Raw genomic sequence first — 22,600 nt, forward strand, 5'->3', positions numbered from 1 at the left:
ATGAACACTGTCCCTTCCTTGCTTACATTCCCAATGAAGATACATAGATACAAGTATCAACCTCTTCAAAGTCTTAAGTGGAGGCCTTTTCCTACTCATCAAACAATTTTGTAACTGGACACTAAACCTGGTCGTTACCTTGGCTACTGTGTTGCCCTTCTTTCTGTGCTGTCATGGTTGGTATTTTATATCAGCTTAAAACAGGCAGAACCCACACCTTTCCCATGCTATAGTGAAGTGCCCGATAATGTTCCAGCTGCCTTACATAGCTGAAGGACATTACCATGGAGCAGTTGTAAAGGAACATCTTCAGCCACAGGAGACATACCTGGATTCTTTCCAGATTTTTTGTTGTGTAGATTTGATGTCTTGTAGGCTGGATTCCAGTCTTGCACCATTAAAAGAGGCAAAGGGACAAAGAGACAGAGCCTCTCTATCCCGTAGCGCACACAGCTTAAAAGATTAAGCATTTTTGTCTCACCCTAGACTTCAATCTTACTCTAATTCAAAAATTTTTTATCTGTAAACACAAATGTGTCTGGTGTGTAAAGCAGCTCTCCTTGAAAGCCGAAAGGTGAATAAAAAGGGAGGCTACATTGGTTCCTGGAGCAAAATACACTTTTAATCTTGCAAAGTGAGAGCCAACCACTCAAAGTAAAAGACAAAGCCTCTCAAACTTACTGCAATACCTTGTTTTGCCAAGTGAAGAACAGTGTCCTTACAGTGAAAGGCACAAACCTCCCACCAAATTAAGTGCTGCAGGATCTAGTATTAAATGAGGATAAACAGGAGCAAACATTTTAATTTCAAGCTTTTAGAAGGGCATTACGGTAAATGAAATTATGATAAGTTGCTGTAAATTATTCCATTTCAAATCAGAATTTTAATACGTTTGCCTAGTTAAGGTCAAAGAAGCCAAATTAATAAAATCCACTCTGTAAACTAACCATCAAGGGAATGGGAATCAATTTTAGCTGTGCAGAGTTCACATAGGGCACTGAGGGGGAAAAACAGTTATGTGCAGAATCATCAACATGGACAATAGAGATGCGTGGGTGCACAAACTCCTTGGATTCTGCAAAATAAGATTTTCCACATATTTCAGCATACTTTATACAAAATGCACTTTTCATCTTTAAAACAAACAAGGCTCAAAAGTTGAAGCCTGCAAAATTTTGACATATTTCCTTCTGGAGCACTCAGATGGAACATCAGCCTCGGCAGGGCCAGCACTGCACACGTGTGTGCACGGCCCCACTCCAGCAGTACCAGTGCCTCAAAAAGACAGGAGGGTCCACAGAAGAACGCTCAGGAAAATTAAGATCACCAGGCTACCACAGTGATGAGCAGATCTCTTGAACTGAGTGCATTCAGCAAGGCTTTATTTATGCACTACATGCTTTAAGTCAGCTCTCCTTAACTTTTCCACTTTCTGAGCATAGACAAGACCTCGCACAGACCACTTATCTCAGCTTGATCTGTTAATTCAACCTTGTCTCTTCAGCTTTGACAGATGAGCGCTGGCACAGCAGCTCTTGCTGCTTCACACATTACCCTGTGCACTACCAACACCTCCTCAGCCACTTTTCTTCCCCAAAGCCATTGGACAAGGAATCACAACTGCTGCCCTTGGCTCTGCAGCTCCCAGTTGGACCTGACGCTGACAAAGGTAGACAGGAGGCCTGTTAGGCTAAAGCCCTTAGCCCCTTTCATTGCAGGCAAGTTTGGAGTCTTATTTCCCACTGCTCTGGCTTCTCAGCTAGTGGTCAGTTTTAACCTATACAGGGTTTGTGTTTGTTCTGCAGACAGACAAGCAATACAGTACCATACGAGGTGTGAATTTACCCATTAATTTCAGTGCAGTTCACCTGGAAAGATGTTTGGGGCCATCGAAACCCTCAAACTTCAAAGCCCATGAAAATAAGCGTTCTGGAGAAAATTATGAAGTCCAAGTGTAAACCAGATTCAGACAATTTGGCTTTTGTAACATCAGCTCACATCGCTGAAAAGATGCAATGAAACCTTTAAGCTCCCCAAAACAGGCAGGGCGGGATTCCTTGTGCCAGCTGAGGATGCCAGAATCTGATGTGCTTCCGCTCACATGCAGTAGCACAACAGCTCCTACCACTGCTCTGCCTCTGCCACATCCAGGCTCTGAGCTGCAAGACCTTTCCATCAGGACACACAGTAAATCCAAAGTGTCCGAGTCATGTCTGACACACGTGGCCCGTCCTCAGCAGCACCTGCAGGCACTTGTCACCAGCTGTCCCCAAGGCAAGCACACAAACGTGTGCAGCCCACCAGACCTCTCTGCCTGCTGAGAGAGGCCTGTCCCTCAGCAACAGGAGGGCAGAAGGCAGCAGAGCCTGCCCCTCCTCTTCCCCTCAGGAGGAAGTTTTAACTGCAATGAGGTCTCTCCTCAGTCTCCTCTTCTCCAGGTTGAACAGACCAAGTGACCTCAGCTGCTCCTCACACGGCTTCCCCTCAAGGCCCCTCACCATCTCCACTGCCCTCCTTTGGACGCTCTCTAAAAGATTTATATCTTTCTTATATTGCAGTGACCAAAACTGCCACAATATTCAAGGTGAGGTCATACCACTTCCCACTTTACCTCACATAAACGAGATAACCCCAGGATTTGATGACGAATGCAGGCTCCCCTCTCCTCCTCAGCCATACTCTCCTTTAGCCCTCTTGCCTCTTCTAGGACATGGACAGGGATCACAGGTGCCCTGGGACCTTACAGCTGGAACACCCAAAGGGAGGAAAAAAGGTCCAAATGATCAAGAGGAAAAAATATCAGCAAGGTAAAGATGACACATGGCCACTCTCATCACATTGTTAACAGCACCAGACATAGAACAAGCACCTACATTTTTCTTCTGCCTTTGAAGCACTGGATTTCTGTACAATTCTGGTCTTCAAGAATCAGCCACGACTGACTGGCAATTCTGAAACAGGTGATGGAGGTTTGCTTCCCTCAAGAGACAAGAATATAGTCTGTCTGACCAAACTCAGAGCAGTTCCGGCAGTTTAGCCTCATAAATATTTCAAATGTCTCATGTACTACCTTATCTGTTCCTACACTAAGTCACAGAACAGATATGCTGGAGCAAAAAACAAGTAAAATAATAGCAACAAACACACTCCATAGATTTCTTGGCATTTTTTTTAAGGGTAAGAAATAAAATGTCACTCCCCCCCTCTCCCCCTATATTCACATTCTCTCTTCCACAAGCATTAGATTTTGGGACTGATTTTATGGATGTGATATAAAAGAAAAAGCTATCATGCAAATTTCAAGCAGAAAATAAATTACAGAATAAATTCTACAGCAATATAAGGGGTGTGGGAGGGGAAGATCAGCAATTCTAATCCAGACAGTGGATGTATATATTGAAGTCAACAAGCTTAAGCAGAATATTCCAACAGTTCTGATTATATTGTAGTAATGATAAGGCTACATGCTGCCATGCAGCCACAGCTTTGTTGGAGTTGTAACTGAACTCCATTCTATCAGTTTTATTCCCAAAAGTCTTCAGAGTTTAACGAGTTCTCTTCCTTAGTTTAGGGCTACATAAACACCTCTTTTAAAGTACTTGGGCTTACAGACTGTAACAACCATCTGCAAGTGAATCTGACACAAACAGTGTGGGTCCCCTGAACCTTTTGCACTCCAGTAATCAACATGTAGGCTTTCAAGTGCAATTACATGCTGCGGGCATTCATCACCTCTGCTGAAGAGGAGTTTGGTTCTTATGGTCATTTTCTAATATCACCACCACTGGATAAAATGTTTTAGAAACATCACTCCTGAAAGGATGTACTCAGAGCCTAGCACAAATTACTTCCTTCCCCACTGACATTTACCCATTACACATACTCTTAATTACACATCACTCAGAGGGAAGCAAATAGAAAATAAACAAAAAACCCTCCTCACAACAAAAACCTTCCTTCAACTCCTGCATCAGCAACTGTCAATCAGTGAGTATGTGGTCACCTCCCCTCCAGAATCCCTGTCCCATTTTCCCCACGTACTCTGCTCCACTGGTCCTGCTCTACCTCAGTACTCTGCTCTGAAACAGTTTCCACCCTGAACCCCTATGACCAAACACACTTGTAAAAGACCTCGTTATTAACATGATTCATATTGGAAAAAGAAAAAGGAAGGGGCCACTTTCTAAGTTTGTGAAGTATAACTTGCAGCTTCTTCCTCAGTTAGGCAGCATCTCGCTTTCACAAATGCACGCTCATATAATTCCTATCAGTACAGAGAGGGTTTCTTGCACCTTCTGCACAATTTCTCTGTATTTCAGAGACACAGAATGGGGATCATATTTCTCTATCACAAAACAGTCTTGTAAGACTACATTTATAATGGAGCTGTGTGGCTGCAGAGTTTTTGCACAGAGAAATTGTTAGCACTATTTCTTCACAGCAAAGTGTCGTTTTGCAGTTTTACACCATTACCACAGAACAAAGAGCTGATACCACCTGTCCCTTAATAGGAGATATAAATCCTGCTTATAAGTAATTGTGAACCTAAAATGTAGAAGAGTTGATGTAAGGTGATTTGTGCACACGAATTAGGGACTGATTGGAAAGATGACTTGTCTGCACAGTTCCAAGGGAAGCTGAAAGGAAGCCTAGTGCAAGACCAGGATTTTTTTACTTTTGTTGTTTCTACCACTAGACCACACTCTCTAGTAGATTGAGAAGCAAAGACTTTATTTCACCCTCCAAGTCAAAAATACCTACACAGAAAAAACATGTACAGAATTTATCAAGTCTGCTCTGAACAAAAGAAGGTGCTAAACAGACTGACATACAACTATTTATATAAGAAACAAAAATAACCTCTACTACAAATAACTTTCAGTAACTGAAAGCCTGTATAGCTTTGGAAGCTCTCCTAGTTTCAGTATTCTCAAAAAAACACTCTACAGCTTCTGGCTACATCTGGGTAGCAAGAGAGAGAGTACTGTGTGAAACTTCTTTGCTGTAACTGGGAACTTGCACTGGGATAGAAAAAATTAAGCTCCCACTGTACACATGTAAAAAACCAACTTCCCAGGTTCAAATAGAGAGACAGATCATCATCACATCAATTTGAACTGAGTAAAACTGCCCTGGGGAAGGCTAGACACATATTGCAGTTTTATTTACAAAGCTGCCTTACAAAATGTTATAAAAGAATATTCAGAATTTTTTAATATCATACAATATCAATAGCCAAACTTTTTCTACTTGTCTCTAAAAGGTAGAAATATTTAAATAACGAAGTTTGTTTTCATTCAGCACAAAAAGAATCCCTGGAACACTTTAAATTTAGACTTCTTCTTTCACTGTGCGATTGTTACTATCACATTCACTCAAAAAGAGGTGAAATCCTAATTAGCATTCACCAAGAGAAGATGGAACCTCCCTTTCAAAACAGTTTCTGAAAGAACTGATTATTATCAATTACGAAGGTGAAACACTAATATCTGTGTTTGGCAAAGCCTTAGTTCTGTTCCATTCCCATCAGTGCTGGCTGAGCACCTGTCCTGCCCTATGACCTGCTCTGCTGGGCTGAAGGTTCAGACTTGGAGATGTGAGTAATGATGGATTACGCCTCCCTTAAAAAAAGCAGGGGCACAACAATATTTTTGATAATCAAGGTTTGCTCAGAACAGTTTTTGTGGCAACAAGTTTGCTTCAGTTAGGGAAGCTACTCCCTAACAGTTGCTCTGGTACAATCAGAAATATAAATCACTTTATTTTGCTACAGAAGTGCTTAATAGCTGCTGGCTGTGCAGCTATTTCCATAAAAATGCCTCTAGTTAACATACTTCTGTATGGTTGCCTTCTGCCTATAAAGGAAGAATAGGTGCTGTATGATTGCAAAGGCACAGTAAGACAGTGGAGCTGCTACACATAGACAAGGTTCAAGTACACATATGTGCATATTGCTTGTTCAGCAAAATCAAGTCTGAAAGCTCGTGACACAGTAAGTTCCCATTTTAAAGTGGGCACACTTTGTCATAAGAATTTTACATGGCCTGGGTCAGCAAACATCTGCCTGAACAAAACACAAAATCTGAATACAGCTGATTATGGGGATTGTGTTCAACAGAAGAACAAAGGCCTGGAGGTTACTACAGTGTTAAGCATTTCAGTAGCATAAAATACTTCAGGATTCAGAGTTACTTAATTTATCAGCGTGATGGCTTGAGGTTGTCAGGAGAGTGAGACTTCTGGCCCTGCTCAGCCCATGTGCAGCACAGTTCACCTGGGAATCTCCCAGAGTAACCAAAGATGGACAAGATTTGTCCCTTACTGGCAGCAGCCACCCCTCCTGCTATTCACCATCAGCATCCAGGCTTTCCTCCCTCTTGAGATGGTTCAACAACATACATTGATTTTATATACACATGCTGAACTATATATTTGTACATGTTATGCACAGGTGACACATTATGACATGTGACTTTGCTGTCACATGTTACCAACTTCCAGAATCAACTCCCCACCTTAACTTCTTTGTAAGAGACGGTCAGTATAAGAAGTTGAGATCCCAGCAATAAACTCCATGCTAATCAAAGAGATGATGTCGGCAGAAACACGAGAAGGCTCTGCGGCTGTTCCCTGAAATAATTATTTTTGCTTCACACACTGGTTGCTCATATTTAGGTCACTGTTTTTGTATCTCCAAACCCAGCAGGATCTGCCTTGTACCCCCTGTGCAGACAGACTTGAAGACAGGCAAACAGGGAGAAGAGCCTTTTGTTCTGCTCCTCATGTCCCCCACTCCCCCTGCTTCTCCATCAGCTCAGCTCACCTCACTGCCCATCCTGCTCATCTCTGAGCAATGCTGAAAACAAGACAAGCCTGCAAGCCTCCATGAAAAGCCTGCAAGGCTGACTATTTCAGAAGGCTTCCTACAGCAGCAAAGAAGAAACCAAGCCCTTAGGAGAAGACCTACCAAGTCTTCTCACAGCACAGGAGGAAGAGGAGGGTAGGACAACTGTGAGGGTAACAAGGCAACAGGTTTCTGCTTCTCTAGGTCTTAATGGGGTTTTGTCAGCCATAAGAAATACTAACAGTTCTCACAATGAGGTGAACACAAACAAATCAGGGTAAATTGCAGTCTTACTGTAGTCAAGAGTAGCTCAAGATAATTTTCTTTTTTTAAATTATAGTTTGTTGACTTTATCACTAATTGCAAATCAAGTAAGCATCCTCCTTTTAACAGCTGTTGCTAAAAGAAGTAGTATCATTCTTTCCCCTTACAGCACATGATCTAGTTCCCTAAGAACAAGTTTGTTTGAAATAAATTCATTTACTGAAGTCAGCATTTTTTTCCCCAGGAGGAAGCAGACTTTGCACACTGTAAATGCTTTATTAGGGTCCACTCCAGACAAGAAGACTGAATCTATAGGCAAAAATGTCCATATTCCTGTTTCCCAGTGCAGCAATAGGATTGGAGACAAGGGATTGCACTGCCATATGCTGTGATACCACAGGATTAGCCACACTGCCAACAATATTGAAGTTACAGGTGATGGGTAAGATCAACACCAAGCACCAGGATGGGGTAACTCAAACTAAAAACACAGGTAATGCCCGTTTTTATGGCCCCTTGCAATACACCTTTTCCCGAGGCAGCTCGAGCAGGAGGTGGCTGCAGGAACAGATGGGGAGCAGAGAAACACAGAAATGTATCTAGCAGCTCCCTGCTCCAAAAATACACAGGCACAAATGGCCACGTGGAAGCACAAACTGACACAAACCCAGAGTTCCAGGCAGAGGGAGAGAGGCTGGGCTGCCAGCAGCTCTCACCCTTGCAGGTCCTCCAGTGTCTAATAAAGGGTGAGGTCACTGGCTTTTTGCTCGCAGCCGTGGGGTCTGACCAAGACTCCACTCTTCTGTCCAGAGGCCCTTTGTCACAAAACTCATGGAAACAATAGCTGGAGGTTCCCATCCCACAAACTTTGGTTGAAATTGTCTGCTGAAACTTTCCAACGCAACACTGGATTTTCTGGCCAGACAGAAAATTCAGGCGTGTTTTAACATCACAAAAGAGCTTTTCCCCTACGAAGCAAAGCTAAAAGTAGGGGAGAGGCCCAAGGTTCAAAAACAACAGCACAGTAGGCTAACTTGTCATAACCACTGACAACACAGACCCATCAACCACAGCAGTGTTGTATGCCCAGAGAAAAGGGATGTCCTGGCTCTCTAGGGAAGTGACAGCAGTGTTGGTGTGGAACTAAGGCAGATTTGACAAGGCAGTGTGGCACAGTGGGCTGCCACAGCTCCACAGGTAGCAGGTGATGTGTCAGGGGCAGTGCCTTCATCCCATGCTTTGCCAAGCTCTCTGTATTCCAGGACTCTCCAGTTGCAGCTGCCAGCTTTCAGCTGGCACAGCATTTCCCCCCAGAAAAGAGAGAAGGGAAGTGTGGGAGCAGGAAAGAAGAGTAGTTCCCTTTTTTTTTTACCCCAGTCAACTGGACAGTCTTACAGTTATGGATCAAAGGAGGCATCATGTCTCAAGCACTAGATGTTTACCATTATAGCAGTGTGGGTGATTACATGCCTTCTCAATCCTCTATCAAAAAATCCCTTGATTACATCAGTGACTATGAGAATTCAGGGTGTAAAGATTACTCTTTGTGATCTTTCAGTTCAAAATTTCAAAAATCAAATCCCATTTACTGTAAGAAAAAAGGAATCTATGGGAAATAATTCCTTTACTGTTTTAAGATTGTCTGTGTTTTGGTATCCTGAAAGGACATGTAGACACTGGAGCTCAGAGCAGCCATCTAAACAGAGGAAAGTAAACAATTTTAGCAAGAAAATAAAGAAAAGAAAAAAAATAAAAGCACAACTTATAACTTATAATTCCCTTTTCTACATGCAAAAAGCCCAAAACCAGGAATGGAAACTCCATTGTTCTAGGTATTTTAAAAAAATGTCTTTCAAAAAGTATTAACAGTAAACAGAAGCCATCCCAAATATGCCTCAAAACCAAATAACATTGGTATAAATTCTTTCGATTTTTGTGGTATGAGAGGAAGTGGTGAAAAATGGGTTGGGACTTTCTCATTCTTAAAATTTTCTTACATGTCAAAGATAAAGGAATGCAAGGGGAATTCACTCACTCAAGAGACACTTATTCCAAGTACTCTATCCAGTTAAGATCCACTCTTGAAGAGAAAAGAGGAGTTCAAAAACCTTGTTCTCTTGAAATTTTTCACAGCTTTATACAACTATTGCTCAAATTACCTACAGGAAGAGACAAACTACAATGTGATAAAAGACAGGTACAACTAGAAAAAACCAGCCAAACAGAACTTGCCCAGCTGCCAGCATGGTCAGAGCTGTGACTCTACAGCTATAATTATGTCAGGTGTCACCAGGAGCAGTCAAGGTTAAGTCCTCTGCTAATCAACCACAGATAAATCAGCAACAGATCGGTTTGGAAATTTACAGATCTGAATTAGATGTTTGCTGGAAAAAAGTTTTGACAGCTCCTTTTCTGTTCTTTTAAATCTCTTCCTACGTACTGACATAAACAAAGGAATTCAGAGTTTACTTAATGAACAGCCACTGAAAGCTGAGGAAGCAGCAGTGTACAGTGTGCTGCCAACCTGCATTTAAGGATCCAGATTCTCCAATTACTTTGTTTAATATAGCTTTTGATATTGACACTACTGGCCATGCAAATACTCTTCCCAAGTGCAGCTGGGAGGGGAAAGTCAGTTTATGACACTGGATGTAAAAACACAAGGCATCACTGCATTAGCATTAGTCTTAGCCCCAAAGAGAGGTCAGGACAATTATCATCTCAGGGCATCATGCAGCAACATATCTGATGGAAAGCCCAGAGCTGACTTAGGGAATGCCTTTTGTCTGCCTGGCCTACGCAAAAGCTGGTGGGGCTTGTCCCAACAGGTGGAGATGAATATATGCTCCCAGGAAAGCTGCACGCCCATCAGAACACACATCTCCCACCACAACAGCCAATGCCACCCATGAGGTAGCCCCAGACAACTCTGGCCCGTCAAACAGCTGCAAGGAAGCAAACATTCCTTCCTGGGCGAAGAACAAGAAGGCAGTGAACATGAAGGGTGACCGGTGCTTGCAGAGGTGGCACAAAGGAAATGAGCATTAGTAATATGGACCATGGTAACATGGGAGCCAAAACTCATGTGATACGAGAGAGTCTTAAAATACCCCGTATTGCTTTAATTCAGTTGTTCTTGGAACTAGAGATTGTTTTGCCCTTGTGATGTTTGGTCAGCACCGAAATAATTTTTCAAAACACATCCATCAGAAAAGAAAGGTCAGATCTGCTGGTGTGCTGTTAAGCTGATACAGCAGCTCACCCAAAACAAAGCCCACAAAATGACTGCAGGAGACCAAGTGTGCACATGAAATAAAACCCCAAACCAGTTTATTCTAAAATAAATACACAGAGCCACAGAGATTGCAGTTCAGCAGCTGCAGACATTTAGGCAGCTGGAGAGCCTGGCCATAGCTTTGGCATAATACTCAAGAAAGCCTCCTTAAATAATAATAAAACAAAAAGAACCCCCAATAATGACTCTCCACTACAAAGAGAAACCTCAACAGGCAAACAAGAATTACTTCTGCACTGCTCATTTTCACAGGTTTGCAGGCAGCTAGAAACTACAGTTCAGAAGGGCATGCACTTCTGATTCATCTCAAAAGCTTGTGCATTTTAAAGCCCTACAGTGACAGCACAGGGCACTGACTCAGGATCTGGGTGATTTAGCTGAAGTATTTTAAGATGCTCTTGCCTGCAGCTGTGGCTCATCTCACCGCTCAGGCAGATTTTCCTCCCCGCTGCATCAGGCAGCATAAGAGAGGTGTGCAGGCTCCTCAGCTGCTGCAGCTCACACTCCCCTCACAAATCGGCCTGAAGGTGATGGTAGTTAATACTCACACACCACACAGCCCTACTGCTGCCCTACCTCTGCTTCAGGGCACAAGACAACTACTACTTAGGGACAGCGACATCTCGCTTCACTCCTGAAGCCAGAAAACCTCAGAAGTCAGAGCCTTAGACAACAGCAATGTTAGTTGTGGTTCTGCTAATTTTAGCTCGTGCTTAACCCGCAGTCCTCAAGTCCCTGCAATGCCTTCCCAGGTGCCAAAAGCCACAGCTACCCTACACCTCCACTGTCAAAACACACAGCTTCCCAGATGAGAGGCTCTGGTGCACTTACAGAAACTGAATGCTGCAGAAATACATTTTTCAAATGAGGAAGAGGAAGAAAACAAGGCTGGCTTTATTTACCCCACTGCTACGTGCATATCTTAAAATAAGGAACAAAAGTTCAGCTGCACAGTTCCTGTGTTTCAGAGTCCACTTGAGGACACACAAGACAGACTTTGCGCAGAGGGTGGCTCAGGAGCGTCCTACAAGGTATCAAAGAGCCTGCCAGGGCCAGCTTCTACCCCAAGGAGTGAAAGGAGAGAGAGGGGCAAGGGAAACAAACACACACTTCACACACTCTCCTCAGAGTAAACTGGGAAAGCTTTTAGAAGTAAATAAACACGCACACACACCCGCCCCCATATTCTCAGAAAGCCACCCAAGTAGAATGCTTTTACTACCCTAACTGAAGGGTTTGTTTTATAAGAAGAGTTTCCTCAGATTTAGTCAACCTTACCAGCCTCCTCCTCCTCTACTTATTCACACTAAACTGTGAAAGGGACTTCAGCTCTCTCCAACCAATTAAAAACTAATTGAAGCAGCAGACTGGCACTATACAGCCTGAGCAGTCTAAGAGACTGAAGACTCAGCTCAGATGAGGCCTACACAATGTCATAATATTTCATTTTATTTAACCTCATAACACAAAGCGCTGAAAAGAGTATTCACAAGGATCCAATCCTGCAAAAAACCCCCCAAAAAATTCTTTATTCCAGATCAAGTCCACTGGGTTCAAACAAACAGTACATGCACTTTAGTGCGTGTGTGCACCACAGTGCCTGCAGGAACAGAGCAAGGTTTTATTTGTTTGAAAAGCTCTGTGAGGAAGTTACGCAGTTTCTCTCTCAAAAAATAAAGCTGTGTTAGAACATAACTTAGTGGTCAGTTAAAGGGGTGAGGATGTCTCCTTGAATGAATAAAATACACTAAGATACACCTGGATATAATCTAACATTTTCTGCTTTTCATAATTATTTTTGTTACTGCTAGGGCAGTAAATAATGCCAAGGAATTGCTGAAAAGAACTCTGTCTCTCAGAGAAAAATAAAATTCAGAACCAGTATTTAAACCAAACACAAATCTTTCTACCTTACAGATACTAAACTTTGTGCCTGTTTCTGTCTTTTAGGAATTGGACACAGAGTTATAAATACTCTCAAAAAGTTGTTGCAAATACAAAAAGGGTGTAAGTAAGCAGCACTGATGACCTAAAAAGTCAGCAGCAACAAAGATTTCACATATACCTGCAGATTTCCTATTGAAATCTCTTTGCTGCCAATATGCAGCCAACAATTTTGACAAGAAATTCCTAACTTGTGGTCCATGGAACAGACCCAAGGCTGTAAAAAGGGCTAGGAGGCGAGCTTGGTATGGTAGGGAAGGAAAGCAGCTGGTGTTAAAAGAGTCAGGATTGGTAGACAACCTCCTGACAGAAGTCAGGCAGAGAGTCCAAAGGAGCAAATCTATGTTTCTGCAATCACAGATTTTTTTTGGATACAAAGAAGAGAGATGCAAGGTGACAGAGGAGAACTGCTTTTGTGTATTGACAGTAAGACTGTTTTAATTGACTGCAGAAAGAAAGGAACAAGACAGCTGTAAGGCAGCTGGTAGTGATTATTTGGAAAGAGTAAGTTTGAGACACAATTTAAGTCCTCAAAAAGTCCTCAGTTAAAACTGGAAAGGAAAAGAAAATGCTAAAGCATATTTGCAAATGGGGTTTATCTGGTGTGGCATCAGATCTCAAAAGTATAAGGACAGAGTATCATTTAACTGAGAGGAGAACAGAAGCTAAACTGCAGAAGAAGTTGCATGGTGCCTTCCTTGCACAAGCTATAAGTGTTACAGTACACCTATATAACTAACACTCCAATACAATCAAAAACTCAGCAGAGCAAGCCCATGATGAAAAAAAGCACAGTTCATGGCAAAACTGACTCAAAGAGATTCAATATGATGACCCTTCATAATTAAAAGCTCTTGGGTACTCACAAAATCCCCTCTAACAACTATACGAAGCAAGGAAATTAACTGAGCAATGTGACAGCCTGACTCTGTACAGGAAATCAAGGATTTCTACAGCAACCAGTTAACTCCAGTTCTTTTGGTGGCCTTCAGCACTGATGAGTTTGCTAGAAAGCAGAAGGCAAGCAGATCAGTGTGAACCGTGGAATCTCACAAAGCTCATTTCTCTTCCATGCACAGTGCATGCCAAATCTTAGGATTCCTGCAGCATCCAGTTATGAAACTACAATAGAAGAGAAAAACAGATGGCTAAAGCCTGTTGGAAAAAAAAAAAGATTAAGCCTTACTTCATTTCCAAGGGAAAAAGATGTATATTTGAAAATACAGAACCTACTTCAGACCGTACCTAATCGATACAAAAATAGGCAACTTGCCTCACAGACGTGAAACCTGCCTTCAGTTAAGGCTTTCAAACATAAGAACAGTTTAACCCTTTTAGAACATCATGGCTCACTGTTTTAAGCAGGATTTAAAAGCAAAGCAGTTCATGTAGATGACAAACATTACAAACATTGTACAAAAAGATCGTACTTCTTTATCTCTCGAGCAACCCCTGAATACAAATCCTGTAGAAAAGGCTCTTTATGTTTACTCTTTTCCAGCCTTTATAAGCAGTTAGCACCCAGGTTCAGGTGAGCAGCTTTCTTGCTCATAAAAGCATCCAAAGGACAATGACACATTAGGAAGCTGGCAACCTCAGCTCTGTAAGTGAAGCCATTCTCTGTGGAAACCAGTCGATATTACATCTGAAGCCTCTATTGAGTCCCTGACTTGCAAGATATCACACAACAATAAGGAAACACAAACGCCACCCTGGAGAGCTCATGTGTTCAGCATTAGATGTTTCAGCAGCTCTATAAAACTGCTATCAGAGCTTCAGGTCCAAGTACTAGAACTGATCTCTGGTCCAAAGGACAACTTTCCCCCTGGGAGCCTCCTCTCCTGAGCTTGTATCTCAGACAAGCCTTGACTCAGTTGCCTGAACAGAGGCCTCCAGCAGCTGGGGAGCCCCAGGGTACACAAGAGACACTTGCCAGGCTGGCAGGCTTGACACAGGGTCAACAGGAGACCTGGGCTTCTCCAAACTGGCAGCTGAGCCTGACAGTAAACCCAAAGGCATCTCAAAACAGCATCTGACACCAATGTTCAGGAACTGAACTGGGTCCCCTGCACAAGTCACAGCATTACACCTGCCAGTGATGCCCAGATTCTATCCTACACAAAACTAGTCTGCTCTGACAGCACAGAGCAGTAAATACAGCTTTTTTTGTAGGAGCCTAAGCAAAATGAATGAGACTGATTTCTGGTTTTATTCAATGACCCTGCACTGAGGATTAGCACTAAATTAACTCTTTCCTATCAACATATAGTCCTTTCAGGCCAGGACTGCAGCTCACTGGAGAGGCTGGGTAGAAAATCCTGAGCTGCCCCAGCTTATTCCAAGGGTAAATGGAGGATGACACACTCCAGCACTTCCAAGTAAGCATCTTTAAAAAAAAAAAAAGAAAAAAATCAAGTGCTTATATGATTAATGCAAAGTGTTTTGATTTCACCGTAGCAGAAGTCACTAATCCATATTAAAGACCAAGACTACACTTGTTTGTTTATTTATTTTAATGAAAGGCTCTAAATAAACCAAGTGTTCAATTTTTCAGAGGTACTGAGCAGCCACAGTAATTAGGTCTGGGTCAGTGGGAGCTGCCAAAATGCCACAGAAGTGACTCAGTACTGTTAATTATCTGAAAAATAAGGAACGGTGACAACAGTGGACACTCCATCACAACCTGTCTCCCCCCTAACACACCACCAATGAAAAGCCATCATTTGAGAGTGGCTGTCTCTAATCATTAGTAGGGACAAGAATCACAAATTGTAGAAAGTAGAAAAAGCAACAAAAGGAGGTTTCAGCCTAATCTGGACAAACGGTGCTGTACCTAGAGATAATTCTTTAAAAGAGTGGAGCAGCAACACCAGAGTGGTAGCAACTTTCCACACAGCCAGGGTAATTCCAGAAAAAAGGGCAGGAGCTATTTTAAACACTAAGTTAAAAAAAAACAAAAACAACCAAACACCAAAAACCAAACAACAAACTCAAATCAATACAAGTCCAGAGGAGACAAAGAGTATTAAATCCAACCAGAAACACACTCGACATTGCAAACCATAAACGATCGGTACAAAAACATCCTAACACACAAGTCCTTCTCTGAAGAGTCAGACAAATGTAGACCTAACAGAAGATAGCAGTTCACAAAGAGGCACACAGCTTGTTTTGGTCATGCACAATCCTTGCTCACAGACACTTTTCAGTGCTAGTGTGTTTATGGCTGCATTGTCATTTATTTTAAAATATGAATGGAGCATTCTTTTCCTCCAGAAACACTGCATTGTTAAAATGCCAGTACATTAAAATAACTTACTGCTTACTACATTTCAATCAAACAAACTACAGACTACAGCACTGACACTTAATATGTATTGAATACTTTCAGCAAGAACAGCATATGGAGTTCATTTCTTCTGTTTTGTTCTTATATGGGCCAAACTCAGAGACAAGACTTAGAAACAGATGAAGCAGTGATCCTGTCAGCATGCACAAAAAATGTATATAAACTGTACCTTCTCCAAAGGTAAGGAAAGATTTAGTCGAAGGCTCTCAAAATAAATAAATATTTACCCCTTTGTTTCATATAAAAGTTTGACTTATGGCAGAAATATTGTATTTTAGCTTGCATGCTTAAGGAACACTTCTGTTAAGGTTTTCCAAATAAGAGGAAGCAGAATCAAAAAGCTCACAATCAAAGGACCATGTGAGTGATGTTTTTCCCCATTGTTATTTTTCCTAGAATTCATCCACATTTCACCACCATACTGTTGCTTTGTCAGAACCAACACAAGCACTGATATTGCCTATAATTATATTCAAGAACACAAAATGAAAGTTCAGAAGGATGACCTAGTTTTTAAAAATTAGTTGCATATCTGAGTCTTTGAAAGGCTGTTCCACTGCTTCACACACAGGCATTTTGCTAGGTGGGCACTCTCAGTTACGATTAACCAATGAGCTGTTTCTAAAATAATAAGATCCTTCATAAGAGAACTTCTGTGTATGAAGTGACAGTTAGCTGCAATTCCAGTGTGAACATTCCCCTGCAGGATTCATATTTTAGTGCTGAAGCATTCTGCAAATTCTCAAGCAACGAGTGAATCAAAGTGAAAATGAAACTAAAGCAGGCTTGTTAATGCAAAGTGAACATCAAAAGTAATAAACCCAACTGCTGAAATAAACCTGAAAAACCAAAATTACTGTGGAAAACTCTTTGGTCTCTTTAGGACAGTAGATCCCACAAGATAATCACAACAGCCTCTTTCAACTTCTACAATGTTTTTATTTGTAGTTTACTCTGTGAAAGCAAGGTCAACTTCCAAAACAATTCTGTTTCTTAATAATATTTCAGAACATTTTAGGCACGAAAATAACTTGCTATTAAAAAACCCCAAACGTTTAAACTGACAGTGTTTCTTTAAGACAGAGCAGTGAGCAGCCCTCCAGCATATTTGACAGAGATTTCCTACTCCAGGAGATAGAATTTAAATTTGTAGAGGCAATTACTCATAACCAGTGAAAGCAGCCAATGCAAGTGCCAAACTTGCCAACAAGAATAAAGGCCAAGTATTAGAAAGGAGGCTGCAGTTTATTACAAGGCAATTTGAACATCTCAGTCCATGAGGTCTGGAAAGTATTTTCTTCATCCCCTGACACTACAGGCTCACACTAATGTGAGGAATTATGTCAGTAACATCAATATTCCAAACATATAAAACAGCAGTTGTATCACGGAGATCTTTCCCTAACTATTTAAAAGCTGCTTCTAGTCTTCCCTAGCAGATTTATTTAAGCTCATTTTGCAAAGGCAAGAGCTGCCAGACCCACAACATTAACCATTAACTGCTGTCTAGTTGGCTATAAAGCCATTCAACTGGACCACCACTGCACAAAATTCTTGTCTGACTAAACAGATACCTCAAGGCAATTCCCAAGGACCTGTCTCTTGCCTCTTCCCGTTAAAAGATAGAAAGGAACAAGCAAGAGAAGGAGAAACATGACCTCTTCAGGTAAGAAAGTCAAAAATCAAAACTGGCATCCACCCCAGATATCCCACCACCACCACCTCCAGGACTGATCTCAAATGCCTCAGTCAGGTAACAACAGTGTCAGTAGATAACACTCATCATGATGAGTTGAGTTGGCAGCTGGAGAACAGCTCATGGGAAATACTTAAAGAAAACCCAAAAAACAAAACCAAACAACAAAACCAACAATCAAAACCACACCACTAAGTCACATATGTCACAGATGGCAAGCTAATAAATGCACCCTCCTCTGCAAGGTAAAAACAATGCCAGCCTAAAACCTCAGAACACAGAACAAACCCAGCAGGTCCAGGACAACCACACAGCAAAGCAAGCACTCACTGAGAAAGACAAGCACCCCACTCAGCTGCCTCTGCAGTGGGCAGGCAAGAGAAGGCAAGGGGATGCAAGAGCAGTGCACACACACCAAACAATACAAAATGAGCAACATCCTTCCTGTTTCACCGCCAGCATCTTACTCCATCATTTGTGCAGCAACATGAGCCGCTTCTTACCATTTTTTGGTGCACTCGACCATCAGTTCCTGGTAAGAGGCCACAAACTGGAACTTAGATGCATGTTTCCCAACACGCTGCAGCCTTTTCCAAACTGAAGCCATAGTGGGGAAAAATACCAGTCCTCTTACACAATAGCAAGTCTGTGAATACCAATGTAGGTTTAAGAGAGCGTGTGTGCTTGATACTAGCAGGTTTATATACAGATACAGTAAAAACAGTATGTGAGGAACGTGATAGGATGTCTACAATTCATATTCTGCCTCTCCCTTCTTCACGGTAAATCCCAGTCCAGCTGAATGGCTCATCACTGGCCAGGAGCAGCAAGCAATAGCAGGAGACAGGTAATCAAAAGGCAGTTCTCTCACAGAATCACCACTCCTTGCACAGTAGATGAAGTGAAGACTGCAGGACTAGAAGACAAGACAGAGAGAGAAAGCACTAGTTAATATACTCAACACTACAGTGCTACAATTGCACGTGACCTCGTACCTTCCAAACAACTACAGTAAACTACAAAAACATACCCCCTTCCTGTTATCAAGCCCCCCACCCCTCCAATTAAATAAATAAATAAGAATGCTGCAGCAATTTCAGGAATGCAAACCACGAGACTGTTTGGAAACATATCAACATGTCCTTTTATCAGCACCATCATAATTGGAAACAACAACAAAAAAGGGCAGGTCAGGGCCACACCAGATCCTTATGAAGCATCTCCCTACGAAGCATCTCCGGGAAGCAATGCAAAGTGGCTGAGGTGCTGCCAATATGCACCCAGAGGGAGGGACACAGGGAGATGAAGTTCTTTGTCTTGATGACAAAAGGTGTAACAGTTGTTTCCTCTCTTACACATACACACTCTTCCCCTTCCCATTTCTCTGTCCAAGGAGAAGGACCAGCCAAGAAGCCGGTAAGGGAGTGTTACTATTCAAATGCCCGTGCCAGGGTGAAGAGGAGGATGAAAGAGGAAGGGGCATCTCCCGAGGTCTTGGCTACTACCCAGGATTCCCCATCTTCCTCGCTGCATCACATTGAAATTGAAACGTCTCCCCATCCCGCACGGAGAAATGGTCCATCAGGGAGGTAAAAAGCGAGAGGAGAAACCCAGGTGGGTCTCGTCCCTCGAACGGAAAGCAGCATCTCTGCCGGGTGCAGGGGGAAACAGCCTCTTCATCAGGAATACAGAGAAGCAAAAGCTGGCCGCACCTGGCGAGAAGGCAGGGTAGGCAGGATGGCATCAAAGCTGGCCAGGAGGATACCTGGAGCAGAACGTCCCCCTGCGGCGGGGGAGAGGTGGTCCCCACGGAGCCGCGGGGCGAGGAGCGCCCAGCCCGTGTCACCTCCGCGCCCAGCCCGCCGGGGCAGCGCCCCCCGCCCTCGGCCGGGAGCCGCAGAAGGTTTAAAAAAAATGAAAAAAACGCCAACGGGCGGCGAGCAAGGCACGGAGGGGAACGGGCGGCCCCGGGCGCGGCGCGGGCGGGTCCCCGTGCGCGGCACTCACCTGCCGCCGGCTCCTCGCGGGCGGCCCCGCCGGGCGGGCGCGCTGGCACCACACGGCAGCCGAGCCCCGGCGCTGCCGCTGCCCATCACTGCGGCAGCCCCGCCGGCGGCGGCGGCAGCGCCCCGCGGCTGCCCCCGTCCTGCCGCAGCCCCATGGCGAGCCCCGGACACGCAGAGCGCGGCTCAAGCCCGCGCCTCACGCCGCCACCATCGCCCTCCTGCAGGCGCTGCGCCGCGCCGCGCCCCGGCCCGCCGCTCGCACCGCCCCCGCCGCCCGCCCCCAAGGCGCCATTGGCCGCGCCGCGGAGCCGCAGGGCCTCATTGGGCGTCGCCCCTGTCAATCACCTGCGCTCTAGAGGGGCAGCGGAGCGGGGGGGCGATGAGCGCAGACGGGGCTCGCAGGGCCTCGCCTCCCGCCCACAGCCCCGTCTTTTTTCTGATTTGCCGCGTGCCTCGAGGGGGCGGGGCTCCTTGTGAGGAGCAGCCACACGATAGGTGGGCGCGGCCGCCCGTCAGCGCGAGAGCGCCCGGCGATTGGCGGCGGCGCTTCCTAAAGCGGCAGCGGGGCTGTCAGGGCTGGGCTGGGGTCTCGTGCGGCCCCTCGGACCCGCCGCCCCGGGGCCGGGGAGGGACGCCCGGACACCGCCCGTGAGGTGGGCGCGGGGCGGCTGGAGGGAGCGAGCGAGCGGCCGCGGGAGGCGGATGGAAGCGGCGGGCGGGGCGGAGGAGCCACGGCGAGGGACAGTCCCCGCGCCGGGCCCGCCCTGAGGAGGGGTCGGGCCGAGCGCCAGGCCCAGCCCGAGTCCCGCAGCGCAGGGCCCCGTGCGGGAGGGGCTCCGAAGTTCGCGTGGGGACGGGAAGTTGGTGGGAATGAAATTCCGCGGGCAGGACGATGTTTTCTTTGCCGGTTTAACCGGCGTGCGCAGAGCGGCGCCCGGGCGCTGGGGGCTGGATGTGCTGCTCTGGTCTGTGTAAAAGTGGCTGCGAGGGAGAGCGAGGGGGGCGATCCTGCCGGGATGCGGCTGTGAATTCCCCGTAGCCAGGCTGGCTGAATGCTTCTCCCACCGTGCAGTGTCGCTGAGGTGGTGTCGGGAGCCAGATGTAAACGCTCGGTGCTGGGTTCTGGCATTGATCCGATATTTAAACGGAGGCATATTCTGGTTCGCGGAGAAAGTGCCACGCTGCTCGCTGCCCACGTGCCTCCTGGACACGCGTAGGCGTGTGTTTAAGTTCTGGATCCCAAAGCGCCATTTGCCATGATTCTGAAATTCTCTGAATCTCAGAGTCAGGCTGAGGTGGTTGTGTGATCTGTGGGAGCTAATCCCAAACCTATCAGCCGGCCAAATCAGAAACTAAGCCATCTATCGAGTGGAAGCACAGGGAAATAGGGAAGATAATGCAGTAGAGCTCTGAGAGCAGCTGTGAAATCGAAGCCTCAGGGCTTTGCAGTCCTCCTCTGTGTTCTTTTCCATGACAAATCAAATGGAGTCCAAGCCTGATCCACGGACTGGGAAGCTCCTTATCCCAGTGCTTCCCTCCTTTCTCCTAAGCTGCCTCTGACTGTGCTGCCATATCGCAGAGGCTGCCAGCATTCAGTGGCTGGAGTGAAAGGATAGAAAGATTGACTGTGTGGATGGCCACAGGCCTAAGCTGAACTAAGTTACTTCGGAGAGAGTGAATATTTGGGCTATTGAAAACGTCATCCCTTTGCTTATAGCGTGTCAGTCTTCAGTCCTTACCCGAGCTGCCTGGGAAAGGCAGTGATTCTCCTTTTTCTGAAGCTGTGCACTGGAAATGTTACAGGCAGTTGTACTGCTCATTCAGAGTTTCTCGGAAATGCTCTTTTTCCAGAATAGTTTTGAAGATTTTGCACATTTATCTTAATGTTTCTGTCCCAGTTTCGCAGCTGGTCTGTACACAGAGTAATTCCAACACACTTGAGGGAGACATCCACTGATTAAATGCAGATCACCTGCTTAGGATTTGGGAAATGAGGCCAGGATTTCCAGAGCACATCAGACTGAAAACATGCAGCGTGGAGCACACACATGCTTTACTTTGACTTGGAAAATACCAGATGGAAAACTGGCAGTTGTAAAGTGGATCAAACAAAGTAATATGAAATTCCAGTGGACCTGAGGAGACCCCTAGTTTCTCATACTAGGGAAATGTCCAGTAATCAGTTGTGCTGATTTTATTTCAAAACTTGTCTTTATTCTGATATATTACCAAAAGTTAATAAATAACTTTCTCTGATTTATCTCCTAAATATCGTGCAGCACTCAGGCTAATTCCTAAGACATATTTTTGACCAAGATATTATTTTCCTCAAACTGAGATAGACATTTTCTGTCCTGTGGAATAAATGCAGAAGATCTGGTGATTTGTTCAGTGACTTGTGTTTCAAACGTCATTATTTATTAACATTTTCCATTTCCTTCATAGCTTTTGGATTTGAGTTACACCAGGCCTGGGAGGTACATAGCATAAGGCTGCTTTTTCCTTTGTGGCATGGGGAGAAATATAACATAGGCAATTATCCTACAAATTATCCATTTATTTTACAATTTTTAAGACTAGCACTCCTCAGTTCTTGCAATTTTGGGGAAAGCTTTAGGAGATTTCAAAGGGTGTGAAGAATTACTGTGGAAGGAAGGGCAAGATCTTCAGCTGGAGGTTGAAAGCTAGAGGCCACCACAGCATTATGAGGTTAGTGGACTGAGCCTCATACCAGACCAACTCAAAAGCTCATGTGACTTCTGTTGGCAGCTCACAGCCCAAAGGACCCAATAAATGGCAAAAAGGGATTAGCAAGGGCATAGATGAAGAACCCCATGCCCCTTCCTTGGGTCAGAGCACTCAGATGAGTCAGCAAGGAACCTCCCTGTTGACTTCGTTCCCACAGCCAGCCACAAGCCTGGTTTGTGCCAGTGATCCAGCTCAAACCATAGCTCAGCTCCAGAGGGTGGCTCAGGATCTGAGCCAAGGTCTAGGGAAACTGTCACATTTTTACTTAATTCAATATTATGAGCTTGATGGTGAAAACAAGCACAGCTAATTACACCAAAGTACCCAATGCTCACCTTTAAGGTCAGTACCTGAGTGAACGACTCTTCTGTGACTCCCAGAAGGGTCCTTCTGATTATGAAAAAAATGATGCATCATTTTATGTACAGTGTCAAATACCTTCTCTTCTGCATGC

The 22,600-nt window shown here is 44.5% G+C and overlaps 1 protein-coding gene across 19 annotated transcripts in view; it reads right to left on the reverse strand.

The window, feature by feature from the left end:
* The window catches only part of EHBP1 (EH domain binding protein 1), a 212,190-nt gene extending 192,342 nt beyond the window's left edge, over window positions 1–19,848 (reverse strand). For 6 of the 19 annotated variants that reach the window (XM_051783623.1, XM_051783620.1, XM_051783630.1 and 3 more), the window contains exons 1-2: window positions 19,105–19,347; window positions 17,896–18,308 (exon numbers count right to left, since the gene is read on the reverse strand). In XM_051783623.1, the coding sequence (XP_051639583.1) occupies window positions 17,896–17,999 (104 nt within the window). In that variant the 5' untranslated portion in view covers window positions 18,000–18,308; window positions 19,105–19,347. Of the gene's footprint in view, window positions 1–17,895; window positions 18,309–19,104; window positions 19,350–19,399; window positions 19,618–19,743 lie in introns of those variants that run through there. The other 13 variants (XM_051783633.1, XM_051783632.1, XM_051783625.1 and 10 more) reach the window with 8 other exon arrangements.
* Window positions 19,849–22,600: the final 2,752 nt, after the last annotated feature.

The sequence above is a fragment of the Manacus candei genome, unplaced genomic scaffold (assembly GCF_025592945.1).
Source record: "Manacus candei isolate 608988 ecotype Guabito, Panama unplaced genomic scaffold, ASM2559294v1 h1tg000017l, whole genome shotgun sequence".
Classification (NCBI taxonomy): domain Eukaryota; kingdom Metazoa; phylum Chordata; class Aves; order Passeriformes; family Pipridae; genus Manacus; species Manacus candei.